Source organism: Labeo rohita, chromosome 13, assembly GCF_022985175.1.
Source record: "Labeo rohita strain BAU-BD-2019 chromosome 13, IGBB_LRoh.1.0, whole genome shotgun sequence".
Taxonomy (NCBI): Eukaryota; Metazoa; Chordata; class Actinopteri; order Cypriniformes; family Cyprinidae; genus Labeo; species Labeo rohita.
In genome coordinates this window covers 32717197-32731887 of record NC_066881.1, presented here as the reverse complement: position 1 = coordinate 32731887, position 14691 = coordinate 32717197, and the positions used below count along the sequence as shown (strand labels likewise).

The following is a 14691-nucleotide window of genomic DNA, read 5'->3' as shown; positions in this document are numbered from 1 at the left end:
TTCTTTTACTTTATTGGTAAGCAGATACTTATGAGGCAAGGTCCATACTTTCTCCCATGGTATATTCTCCACAATATTATTTTAATACGGTATTACGTAGGGAATTGTTGTTATCTCAGCCTGGAAGAGAGCTCTGAATTTATAGTTATTTTTCTGACGATCTTCAGAAAAGCAAACACCCCCAATCATGGTGTCAGTTAAATTCGGAGAGTAAAAACACGGCCATGGAAATGTAGAACCTTGCAACAGAAAAGACACACCAGAGGGAATGGCATTGAAAACAATCGCATATTCATCAGCAGATACAGGAATATTATATTTCTGTAAAAAATCTGAATAATTATAAAGTCTGCCTTGTGAGTTAAAAAGCTGTCCAACTAAAAGAAGGTTGTTTTCAAAAATCCTTGAAGAAAACTCATTTATTCTTGTAAAGAATATCCTTATTGTTCCATAAGTAATATTTGTGTGGAGAGAAGTTGTGTTTTGTATATGAGGGACCAGGCCAAGAGCATCTGCTTATGGAAATTAGAAAGTTTGATAGGGATTTTTGAGATATTATAATTACAGAGTAAAAGAAAATTCAGGCCACCAACTTTAGAGAAAATATAATTGGGGATAATATTCCAAAGGGAAGAGGGATTTTTAAGAAAATTCTTAAGATTCACGAAACATAATTTCAGATCACGAATCATTCAATTAATTCCGATCTGAATCAAAATATTAACGAACTCGCTCCGAAGTTCCGATCTGAATCAAATGATTCGCGATTCATGCTCCGTAATCCAGATCCGAATAATGATTCGCGAACCATAATTTCAGATCGGTTCGGAGCGCGGTTCGAATCATTCAATTCACAAAATGATTTGTGATTCGCGAACCCGCTCCGAAGTTCCGATCTAAATCAAATGATTCGCGAACCGCACTCAACACCGGTCTGAATAATGATTCGCAAACCATATTTCAGATGGATATTTCGGAGCGTGGTTCGTGATTAATTTAATTCGCGAAATGATTAGCACACCCTCTCCGAAGTTCCGATCAAATGATACGCGATGCGCGCTTTGGAGTCCCAATCTGAATCAAATGATTCGCGATCCGCGAAGTTTCGATCTAAATCAAATGATTCGCAGATCCTCTGCGAAGTCCTGATCTGAATAATGATTCGCGAACTATAATTTCAGATCGGGACTTCGGAGCGCGAATCATTCAATTAACAAAATGATTCGCGATACGCGATCAGTTTTTCAACCATTCGAAACAATGAATCATTTTGCCACGCAATTGCTGATTCAGAGTTTCGAAAGGTTCCATTTAATTCACCCATCACTATACGTGCTTTTTAAAATCATTAAGCGATGTCTAATTTCGCTTTTTTGATCTGTTTTTTGTTGTTGGTGGTTTTTTTGCTAGTGAATCGTTTAAACTAAATGATCTAAGTCACGAGTTCGAATCAATCGGAGCGATTCCAGCGTAAATGACAACACATTACTGACTTAGATCGCTAGTTTTATGACATCAAGAAGAGAAAAAAAAGTATGATGATAACAAATAAGAGAAAACACACTATTAAATATGATGAGCTGCACCTCATAATACATGCTAGAAGGAAAAATGTGCATTATGAACGAGTTTGTAGCTTAATTCATTTTTTATAAATACTTTGACCTCATGACCTTTTCACATGCCAAAATTACAATAACAGTGTTTACATACACATATATTTAATTGTTTGGTCGATTTTTTTTTAAACTCATCCATACATGTTGATATTAGCTAAATATGAAAATGTAAAAGTAAATCAAATAACAAAAATATATAAAAACATACAGATTTTAGGTTAAAAAATTGCATAAATAAAAAATATACAGTATATTGTCAAAATAGTTGCTACATAAAAATCATATATATAAAAATACCGTATAAAAATCACATAGATCACACAGATATATAATATATGTACATACTATGCCATTTTTTACTGTGGGGATTTTATATGTTATAAAAATAATATATATCTTCATCTACCCATGAATGTACATGTGTGAAAATGATATAGGCCTATCACTTTAGAGTAACATATATGGCAATATCACTCATGATATAGGGAAATACATTAGATTTCTGTATGTGCAGTAAGTGGTTATGTTTTTTTTTGTAAGGCCATGCTGACCTGTGCGAAGCAGGCAGTAGTTTATTTGTGTCTATTTGCGTCTGCTCCGGCGCCTGGCTGTGCCATTGATAAGAATGGGAGGAGTAATCTAACCTTGACGGGACATAATGAAATCCAGTAGAGCTGTAGGCTACTTCTCTCATTTCATGTAATGGCATCATTGCTGACTGTTACAAGTTATCATTTTACTTTCGAAAGATTTCATAAACACACAAAAAACTAGAAGTCAGCACAAGATAAAAAATAAACTTATCCTCTCATTTGCTTTCTTGTAATTTGTTACTGGTTTGATATTAAAGAGGAAGATACGTAAGCCATAAATCCACATTTACTCTTTAAAAAAGACAAAAGACGTCTTTACCCCATACATTTTATGTTTCACAGAAGTCATTATTATTTTTTTCCTATTATTTGTTTGTTATCATCTATATGGTAATTTTACAGCCCTATAATTTTAAAGATTTCGTAACCACAAAAATAATAATAATAATAAAAATGGAACTCATCATTGAAAATGTGCATTTAACATATCTGTTCTGGTAATTTATAGTTGTATATATACAAGGCATAAACATAACAACCCTGCTGAAAAAAACAATAGAACCTTCACGGAAAATTCTAATGTTTCCACTACAAACATCATTACAAACACTACAAACCATCAACTTTTAACCATTAAAAATGGTTTTCTGTAGTGTGTTTTGGGACATATTCCATTAGAATCTATTGGTTTTAACAAGCCACCGATAGAAGGTGATCAATTATCACTAGAGACCAACAGGATCCATTACAGTTTCCATCGAAACCAATTTAAGTCCCGTTATAACCAGCCAGTAAAACCCATACAAATTTTGTGATGGTATCTAGTGTTTTTTTTTTTTTCCCAAAATCCAAAAGAATTTCTATACTTAACATTTTTAATGTTCCGCACAGAATTCAACTCTAAAAGTCTCTATTATTATTATTATTATTATTATTATTATTATTATTATTATTATTATTACAGTTTGTAGAAATTGGTGAACATAAATCTGTATATATGAACATAACTTGTGGTGTACCTCAAGGATCAGTTTTAGGTCCAAAATTGTTTATAATGTATATTAATGATATGAGTATCAAATATATTAAAATTTATTTTATTTGCAGATGATACAAATATTTTCTGTTCTGGTGATAATTTACAACAGCTTTTGAAGGTGACGACAATTGAAATAAATAAATTAAAACATTGGTTTGATGTAAATAAATTGTCATTAAATATAAGTAAAACTAAGATTATGTTATTTGGAAGATGTAAAATAAATCCTCAAACTGAATTGAAAATTGCTAATAAAAATATAGAAAGATTATATGAAAATACGTTTCTTGGTGTAATTTTAGATTATAAGATATGTTGGAAACCTCAAATAAAGTATGTTAAAGCAAAATTGGCTAAGACTAGCTATTTTGAATAAAGCAAGATATATTTTGGATAACAAATCAATGCGTATATTGTATAATACATTTATATTACCGTATTTGAGTTATTGTGTAGAGATTTGGGGAAATACCTACAAGAGCAATTTACAACCAATATGTTTATTACAAAAGAGAGCAATCAGAATTATTAATAATGTGGGATATCTGGAACAGACAAATATATTATTTTTGAAGTCAGATATATTGAAGTTTATTGATTTGGTTAAATTTGAAACTGCACAAGTTATGTTCAAAGCAAGAAATGTGCTACTTCCGGGTAACTTACAAAAAATGTTTTTGGAAAGGCAGGGTGGGTATAATTTGAGGGAAGAGCCAAACTTTAAAAATATTAAAATAAGAACAACTTTAAAAAGTATGTGTATCTCTGTCTGCGGGGTGCAGCTGTGGAATGGTTTGGATCATGTGTTGAAGCACTGTATAAACATTAAACAGTTTAAAACATTGTATAAAACCAGTTTACTTAAAGGCTATGTGGATATACACAGGTGATTGTGAGGGTTGTGGGGGTTAAAAGGTGGATTGTATGAGAATGGGTGATTTGGTTGTTTTGGGAAGAAATTACTTGGTTGGTGTTTAGTTTTTGTGGAATTGCTCTCTTAGAAAGATATTGGTATAATTAAAAGATATAAGGGAACTAAATAAGCTTTAGCTTCATCCCACTCCTTTTCGAATATTTTTTTGTACTGTATGAAGTTTTTTGGGATGTTTTTGTTGGCGCGGCAACATATGCATATATGTGTATTAGTTTGTTTTAAATTATGTTTTGTTCGAAATAAAAAATGAAATGAAATGAAATAATAATAATAATAATAATAATAATAATTATTATTATTTTATTACAGTTTATAAATTACCTAATAGATTAGTGCCATTCATATGCGTTATCCTTTTGCCAATATTGTATGTTCCTCTTTTCTGAAAAAATAAAAAAATAGTTATCCATTAAAAGTGTATTGGCCGTGTTGCCGCGCAACGCGGTGACATCATCCAAACGCGGAAGTGGAATGTTACATTTACAGTTACAGTGAAAGTGAAAACACGAGGGATTGAAGTCATGGTTTTATTATCCATGGATCAAAAACACCCCAGCAGCCTTGCCAGATATCTAGATGGAGAATTCTGGGAGATTAGAGATGCTTTTCGTGACGCGATTTCAAAGTGTGAACTGTTTCAGTCCAGCAGGTAGGTAAACCTTATTTCCTTAAAGACAGATTCACGACAGTCAACTTAAATAAACACAAGGGCATATACAGTCAGCTTTTCCAGACTCACGATGCAGGCTGTGCACGCTTTGTTAAGTTCGAATACATTTAAATCCATTTTACGCTTCATTTGAATTAACAAGAGTTCGCTGTTTTCGTGCAGTTATGAGCTAACTCTGGATCAGAGGAGAGACCTGACTGCAGAGAGGCTTCATCACTTGTTAAGTCTGCCTTTCATGAAAGAACACCTTCGAAATCAGGTACATACGAGAGAGAGTCTTCTGCACGTGATTACGCATGCAAAAATACTATGTTGTTACCATGGTAAAGTACAGTTATGTTGTCATTTGGTAAAATGACTTGGTAAAGTGCTTAAATTCACTTTGCATTGTCCTCCAAGGCTCAGCATTGTTAGTTAACATGGTCCTAAAAGTCCTAAAAACACAGTTTTACCATGGTACATAGAAGAAAAGAATGCATATCATATCATCATATCATACGACCCAAACGTGCAACGTTACTTTTTTGTGTAATGCATATCTAAAACATGGTATTTGCCTTTATCTAGCTAAAAGAGAAGCAGAAAGACTTCACAAACAAGAGTTTAAGCTTCACAGAGATCATCTGCTCCGCTGACATGGCCACGGGAGTCAAGGTTTGTCAATTTTGTGCTATACACTTAAAAACATTAGTTGTAAAAATCATTTTCACTCAGTAATTGCTAATAAATTTCACTATGAATTACAATGAAATGGCTTGAACTTAAAAGAAACAGAATTCTGAAGTAGTATTTTTTAGAACACACTCCAGTCATCCCTATTTACCACTTTGTAAGTTTTACAGTGTATTTTTATATTCCAGTTGTTCTTTATTAAAGGTACTTAAGCTGAATCAGCTGTAAGAGGTTTTCAGACATCTTGGGTTGCTGGTATTTACACAATAACTGAATTTTGAGCTGTTTTCGGGACATTTGCATGTCGTGTCGGCATGCATGACACTACACATTTGCATTTCTTCCACATTTGAATAGTCACAGTGCACTGTTTGCTGTAACCCTCAGCTTGGTGTTGTGTGTGGCCTGTACGGAGGTGCTGTCAATAATCTAGGCAGCCCAGAGCAGAAGATGAAGTGGTATCTCCCCGTTTCAGTAAGTCATAAATACATTCTGTGCCCTCCAGACTTTGAACACACTCGACAGATAAAATGTTTGCAAGTCAAAGTTCTGGTCATTTTGGGCTCCATGAGTTTGCAGATGTGTTGTTTGTTTATTGCAAGAATGGCAAGAAATTATTGATCTAAAGATAAAGTTTACCTCAAAATCTAGACTTGCTGACAATGTCCTCACCATCAGTTCATCTAAAATGTAGATGAGCTTATTTCTTCGATTTCGTCACTTGCTCTGAAGTGAATGGGTGCCGTCAGAATAAGTGTCCAAACAGCTTATAAAAACATCACAATAATCCACACGACTCCAGCCCATCAATTAATGACTTGTTTGTAAGAAACAAATGCATCATGAAGACATTTTTAACTTCAGTTGTTGCTTCTGGTTAGAAGACAAGTCCTCGATCCATAATATTGCTTCCTTCAGTGAAAAAGTTGTTTAGTCTGAATCTGGAGGGAAATATGCACAGATCAAGCACCAATTACAAGCAAAAACACTCCAAAACAAATGTGCTGGTGGATTTCGATGTGAGAGGACAATAGACGATGGACTTTTTCACTAGAGGAAGTGTTATAATAGATTATAGAATCATATTTTGGCCAGCAGTGATTGTTTAAAGTTAAAATGCCTTAATGATGGATTTGTTTCTTACAAACACGCCGCTTTTAGCTCCACAAGACATTAATTGATGGAGTGGCGTGGTTTACTTGTGTATTATTGTGATGTTTTTATCAGCTGTTTGCACTCTCATTCTGACGGCACCCATTCACTGCAGGGGATGCATTGATGAGCAAGTGATATAATGCTACATTTCTCCAACTCTGATGAAGAAACAAACTCCTCTACATCTTAGATGACCTAAATTATTTAGAAAATTTTAGTTTTTGGGTGATCTGTTCCTTTAATGTCAGTGCAACACACCCTATTTGTGTTTAATTGCAGGAATTAGAGTTTACAGGCATGTTTGCGATGACTGAAAGGGGGCATGGTAGCAATGTTCGAGGCATTATCACTGAGGCGCGATACGATCAGTCCACACAGGTGAGTTCCAAGCTTTCATCTACAGGACTATCTGGGGTCAACAGTGTTTGCAATGCACATTTTAAAGCAACAGTCCACCTGTAAATCTAAATTCTGCCGTCAGCTACTTATGTTGTAAACCCATATGATATACATGCTTACACATACAAAATAAAACACACCTGGTGATCTATATCATCAAGCTCCAAAAAGGTTAAAAAGCATCAGAAAGTTCTCAGTAACCCATATAATAGCTTTGTGAGGAATGGACTGAAATGTATTGTGTTATTCACTGGAGATCTTTCATTTTTGGATGAACTATTCTTTGGATAGAAGTATAGATGTATCACATTTGAATTACTGTGAAACAGACAAAGAGCTAAGTTTAAATGTTTCTGATTGTTGTTTTGCAGGAGTTTGTTATTCACACACCTTCTGAAGATGCTCAGAAAATGTACATTGGGAATGCAATGAAAGGAAACAATGCTGCTGTGTTTGCTCAGCTCATTATAAATGGAGAATGTCAGGGTAAGACTGATGCAACAGCTGTTCATACTGAATTTACATTATCACAAGCCTGTCTGCACATTAGTTCATCATAACTAGCGTGTTTCTAACAACTCAGTTGTCTATATTTATGGATTCACTGATTTAAATAGCGTATGTGAACATTTGTGGCAAATTTTGGCGTTTATTAGTTTGTTTATCTAAAAATGTTTGGAAAGCATAAACATGCTTAGATGAGACATGCATTATGCACCAATAGATATGGTAAAATGACAGAATTGGCTTATCTGCTTTTAAATTATTAAAATTAATACTGAAATAAAAAATAAATTTAAAAAGAAATGTTAAAAAACCAAAATACACATAATAATAAAAATGGCAAAGTTACTGTAATAGTATATAAATAATACTAAAATAAAATTATAATATTCTTCAGAAATAATTAAATCAGTTTGCTATCTAGAAATGTTTGGAAAGCATAAACGCTTGGTTTAGACATGTATTATGCACCAATTAGTGTATTAAAAATACTGAATTAAACAGAATGGACTATAAGTATGAGAACAAAATGTTTGTATTATTAGTGAAAATTAGAAATGTCGTCTTGCAACTAACTGAAATAAAATAAGTTTAGGTTGTAGTGCTAAAATGACTAAAACTGAAATAATAAACATGATTAAAATAAAGATAAAAAATAATAAAAAAAATTATACTAAACTTAAAATTAATACTGACAAAAAAAGCCAATTCTAAATATTACTATACTATACTACACTGCAATAATATGCTTGACAAATAATTGCATCCGTTTGTTATCTAAAAATGTTTGCAAAGCATAATCATGCATTATGCACCAACTGATGTGGTTTGTATTATTAATTCTGTTTTCTTAGACAAGCATCACTTTTATAGTACTATACTGCTCATACATAGGTTTATGACTTAAACACGTCCTCATCCTCAACCCAACTGTTAAACTTTGGCACATAACTTTTATTTATATGAATGATACCTAAATCGTGCATCTTATTAACATCTGTCTCAGGTCCCCACTGTTTTATTGTACCAATCCGTGATCAGAATGGAGTCATGTGGCCGGGAGTGACGACCATTGACATGAAGCACAAGGAAGGTAATATAGTAACACTATTTTGCAATACAGCCCTCCTGAATAATGTTTTTAATATTTGACTGTTCTAATTCATGTGTTTTTGTGCAGGTCTGAATGGAGTTGACAATGGCATTTTGATATTTAATAATGTACGGATACCACGGGAAAATCTGCTGAGAAAGTGAGTTAACAGACATAATTACTGTAGATTAGACATCATGAACTACTAAATGTAACTGAAAGACACTCATGACATTGTAATAGAAATTCCCACAGTCATGAAAAACATGAAAATATCAGTGAATGTTAAAATTGGAAACCTGGAAAAGTCATGGAAATTAATAAAATCATAGAATACTTTTTTTTTAAACATATTTTATTGATCAGATTATTTATTTATTTATTTATTTATTGTGAGCTCAGTGACTTATTTTTATTTTAATTAATTTTAAAATTCTTATCTAGTAATTATGAATAAATGTTATGAATAAAACTCTTGAAATTCATTGATGCCAATAAAAATCAAATGATTTAAATAGTAATTATTTAAAAAAAATATTTAAAACTATTTAAGTAGTAATTAAACAACATTTAAATATTTTGCTTTTTTTAATTTAAATGTATTTTTTATTTGTGTTTGATCATTTATTATTTACTTATTGGATGGTTAGAAGTTTCTCTAAGAGATTAGTAAAAAATAATAATAATAATAATAAAATAAAATAAAATATTAAAATTTGGTGTTTGTCAACATTATCAGAATACAACATAAATATATATATGTGACCCTGGACCACAAAACCCATCTTAAGTGGCACTTAAGTATATTTGTGGCAGTAGCCAAAAATGCATTGTATGGGTCAAAATTATCGATTTTTCTTTTATGCCAAAAAATGATTAGGATATTAAGTATAGCACATGTTCCATGAAGATATTTTGTAAATTTCCTACCGTAAATATATCAAAATGTCATTTTTGATTAGTAATATGCATTGCTAACAGCTTCATTTAGACAACTTTAAAGGTGATTGTCTCAGTATTTTGATTGTTTTGCACCCTCAGATTCCAGATTTTCAAAAAGCTGCATCTCGGCCAAATATTGTCCTGTCCTAACAAACATAGATCAGTGGAAAGATTTATTCAGCTTTCAGATGATGTATAAATCTCACGCTCATGACTGGTTTTGTGGTCCAGGGTCGCATATGTGTGCATGTTTCATGTATATAATTTTAAATGAATGTAGGAGGGAATGCATGTGTCTCATAGCTCGTTGTATTTGTGTGTTGCAGGTTTGGTTCTGTATCAGCAGACGGTTTGTACTCTTCTCCCATCCTCAATAAAAGCAGTCGGTTCAATGCAATGCTCGCTGCTCTGACGCCCACCCGCCTGTGTCTCGCCGTACAAACCATGGCTGCCATGAAGGTTTCCACTCACTCCACTCACATTTAACACAACAGTAATCAGTGTTATTACTCTGGTGCATGATACTCATGTTTCCATCACAAACTTGAATGTCTGTGTGACCCAGTAAAGTCAGTGATGATTTAGCTTCACCACAAGAGGGAGACATGCAATTATTTCTCAAGTGTATTATAGTGTTGTTTCAAGGAAAGGAAAGGACGTGACGTGTGGTCAAGTATGGTGACCCATACTCGGAATTTGTGCTCTGCATTTAACCCATCCAAGTGCACACACACAGCAACCTTTCAGTTACAAGTCTGACTCGATAACCATTAGGCCACGGCTGCCCCAATTTAGGATTGTTTATACTATTATAGTAATATTTTGACATTTCTTTTTATATTTTCAATTTAATTTTAGAAATGTTTTATGTCCATTTATCATTTTTTTTGTCATTTTTTTTTTTACAATATTTTCTATTTTAATTCAGTTGCAAGGCAAAAGTTTTTAAAGGTTTTAAGGATAAAAAAAAAGTTTTAAAGGATAACTCAATTTACTCTTTCTCTCTCTCTCACCTGACTTTTTCTTTTCTGTCTGAAGCTATATATCCAACTTTATATAATACACTACCAGTCAAAAGTTTTTTTAAAGAAGACTCTTCTGCTCACCAAGCCTGCATTTATTTGATCCAAAGTACAACAGAAACAGTATAATTCTGAAATATTTTTACTGTTTAAAATAGCTGCTTTCTATTTGAATGTATTTTAAAATGTAATTTATTCCTGTGATTTCAAAGCTGAATTTTTAGCATCATTACTCCAGTCACACGATCCTTCAGAAAGCATTCTAATATTTTGATTTGCTGCTCAAAAAACATTTATTATTTTTATGATGTTGAAAACAGCTGAGTAATTTTTTTTAAATGTTTCTTTGATAATTAGAAAGTTCAGAAGAACAGCATTTATCTGAAATAAAAATCATCACTTATCACTTTTGATCAATTTAAAGCGTCCTTGCTAAATAAAAGTATTAATTTCTATAATTTCTTTCCTAAATTATTTTTATTTAAGATCAGTGCTAATCTTTGGATCTTTCTGTTCATCAAAGAATCCTGAGAAAAATTACTCAACTGTTTTAAATATTGTTGATAATAAAAAATGTTTCTTGAACAGCAAATCAGAATATTAGAATGATTTCTGAAGAATCATGTGACACTGAAGACTGAAGTAATGATGCTGAAAATTCAGCTTTTAAAATTAGATTTTAAAATATATTCAAATAGAAAGCAGTAGTAAAAATATTTCAACATTTTACTGTTTTTGCTGTGCTTTGGATCAAATAAATGCAGGCTCGGTGAGCAGAAGAGACTTCTTTAAAAAACATTAAAAATCTTACCGTTCAAAAACTTTTGACCGGTAGTGTATAGTTAGATGAGGATGAATAAATGATCATTTTTGGGTGAACTGCATCTTTAATTATTAATTTTGTCTTATTAACTTGTTTTTGTATCAATCACCTTTACACATTGTGTTTTCTCCACAGCTGGGGCTCATCATTGCGGTACGCTACAGTCACAGGTATGATCTAAAATAATCTGTGTGCACTTATGCCGTGTGAGTTCATGTGAAATTCAGATACGACGCATCGGTGGTAACAGATCAAAGAATTCCCTGTAATTATTTATCAGCGTTACACAGTCGCGCGCCTTCAAACGCATCAAAACTGCATCGACGAGTTTCAAAAGCGATTTATGTGGTCGCAGGGGAGAGAAAAATAAACAACAAACTCTAGAAATGAGTGAAAACAAAATGAGAGCGCCGTGACGTGTGGAGTTTCTCCTCACCGCAGAGAACATCCAGTTCAGAGGGATACTCTCGTCCGCGCCTCCGCTGCTGCTGCACGTCTTCCTCACATGTGGCTTTGCGCGTGTGTGCGTGCATGTGTGCGTCTGCGTGGGCGATGCAGGGTGTCTCTGAACATGGCATCCCCAGGCTGAAAAAATGCAGAAAGGGAGGAAATGTTTGCTTTCTATAGTTGCAGGTTTTCCATTTGCAAAACAGCTCTGCGCACCCACATGCGCACACACATATCAGAGGAGGAACAAAGAGCCACCACTTTGGTGCCAAAACACGTATGAGCGCTCAGGTGTGAGAGAAAAACCGCACATGCAGTTATCAGGCTCGACGCTCGCAGCCCACCACACCTCTTCTTGGTTGGAGTTTATCTTATTACGACACGCACCACAAAACCATTGCATTTTAAACTTTCTGAACGACAAGGTTTAAGATTAAAAACAGCGTGCCATCAAACAGCCGGTGGTCATGGTGCGCACATGTGGCTCGCAGATTTGCTCGCAACTCTGAAGTTTGGCCGTCCGTTCTGGTTAGTTTTAATGGTGGGAAAGATCGCAGAGATTGATGCACAAACCGGACACTTCTTCAAAGGCTACATGCAATCTCTTTGTCAACAAAGGCTACAACACAAAATCTCTTTGTGAAATCAGTTGTTAGACATGTTTATTGTGAAATATTCACTGGTGCACATCATTACAAAGAAAATAGTGTTTGTCTTTGAAGTTTTTGATTATCACTTTACCACACCATCTGTAAATTGACTTTTATTTTTGATTGACTGAGGTCACTGAGGTCATGCGGCCATTTGTTCACGTTAGCTAGTATTTATATACTATCATAGCGTTTTTTAAATATTTTGAATTAGCTTTTATTTATATATTTTTAATTAAGTTTAGTTTTTAGTAATTTTGTTATTAATTGTATTGTCATTTTTATTCGTTTTATTAGATTTAATTCCTATATAGTTTCTATATATTTTTATTTTAGTTTTAGTTTTAGTATTTGTAGTAAGTTTTATTAGTTTTTATTAATTTTTTATTTTGGTTCAGTTTTAGTCATTTCAAATATTTTTATAAAGCTTTAATTTATTTATATTTTACTTTTAGTTTTAGTCATTTTTAGTTGTTTCGGGTTTCTATAAATTTTTATATAGCTTTAATTTATTTTATGTATATTTTAGTCATTTTTATGCATTTTTTATATTTATTTATTTATTTTTCAATTGGAGTTTTAGCTTGGTTTTATTAATTTTTGTACTTTAAATTGAACTTACTAATTTCAGTTGGTTGCCAAGGTTGCTAATTTTACTGTACATTTTTAAAATTTAAGTTTTTCCATCTAATGTTTATTTTATAATTTTAATTAGTTTCAGCTTTATTTCTATTGCTGAAAATGATTAATAATAGTTTTAGTTATAGTTAACAATGACTATAATTTTAGTAATTTTATTTTGTAAAATATATTTACATTTTTTTTTATTTCAGTTTTAGCAATTTGAAATATTTTATAAAGCTTTAATTTATTTATATTTATAATTCTCAATGTTTTGGTGGTTTAATACATTGTTGTGTAGCTTTAGTCATTTTTTTATATTGTTTTATATTTTTATAAAGCTTTAATTTATTTTATTTTATATACATATATATATATATACACACACACACACACACACACACACACACATATATATATATATATATATATATATATATATTACTTTTAGTTTGAATTTTATTTGTTTTGGGGGTTTAATATATTTTCATACAGCTTTAGTCGTTTTTTTAATGCTTTTTATATTTTATAAAGCTTTAGTTTATTTTTTGTTTTATTTGTTTATTTTTCAGTTGTAGTTTTGGCTTAGTTTTATTCATTTTTGTACTTCAAATTGCACTTACTAATTTCAGTTGGTTGCCAAGGTTGCTGATTTTCCAATACATTTTTAGAATTTAAGTATTTCATCTGATATTTATATTTTAATTAGTTTCAGCTTTATTTCAATTGCTAAAAATGATTAATAATAGTTTTAGTTCTAGTTAACAATGACTGTAATTCTACTAATTTTTATTTATTTTTATTTTTTAATATATATTTAATTTCAGTTTTAGTCATTTAAAATATTTTATAAAGCTTTAATTTATTTATATTTCACATTTAGTTTTAATTTTTATTTGTTTGGGGGTTTAATATATTTTTATATAGCTTTAGTAATTTTTTATTTTACTTTATTTATTAACTTTTCATTTTTCAGTTGTAGTTTTAACTTAGTTGTATTCATTTTTGTACTTCAAATTAAATGTATTCATTTCAGTTGGTTGTCAAGGTTGCTAATTTTTCTGCACATTTTTTAAATTCAAGCTTTTCATCTAATATTTATATTGTATTTGTTTCAGCTTTATTTCAATTGCTGAAAATGATTTATAATAGTTTCAGTTGTAGTTAACAAAAACTGTACTGTCCAACAGCCAAATAGCATTTAGTTAATGCAGCCTTTCTAAAATGTTACTAATAGTCAATACAAAGATCCAATCTTAGTGTAATCTAAAGGTTAGTAACAAATAACATAATATTAGAAAGATTCTTAAACAGGATGTCCAATACGAAGTATGGTATTTACACTTGAACAGTGTAGAAATTCAGTTTTCGAAAATCACAAGAGCCAGCGCTGTCACCTGTTTAGTGTCATGAAGGACAGGTTGCTTAGATGACAAACGACAATGCATTTCATCAGTCTTCAGGAAATGTAGGTGTGCGCTTGCATCATGTGGTTCCACTATGTTTTC

General features: G+C 31.9%; 1 protein-coding gene across 1 annotated transcript in view; it reads left to right on the top strand.

The window, feature by feature from the left end:
• Positions 1-4620: 4620 nt before the first annotated feature.
• acoxl (acyl-CoA oxidase-like) overlaps positions 4621-14691 on the top strand; it is a 64632-nt gene continuing 54561 nt past the window's right edge. Inside the window, exons 1-10 of the mRNA XM_051125944.1 lie at positions 4621-4834; positions 5018-5114; positions 5423-5509; positions 5915-6001; positions 6962-7060; positions 7453-7567; positions 8592-8678; positions 8766-8838; positions 9947-10079; positions 11601-11635. Of these exons, the coding sequence (XP_050981901.1) occupies positions 4707-4834; positions 5018-5114; positions 5423-5509; positions 5915-6001; positions 6962-7060; positions 7453-7567; positions 8592-8678; positions 8766-8838; positions 9947-10079; positions 11601-11635 (941 nt within the window). The 5' untranslated portion in view covers positions 4621-4706. The remainder of the gene's footprint in view (positions 4835-5017; positions 5115-5422; positions 5510-5914; positions 6002-6961; positions 7061-7452; positions 7568-8591; positions 8679-8765; positions 8839-9946; positions 10080-11600; positions 11636-14691) is intronic.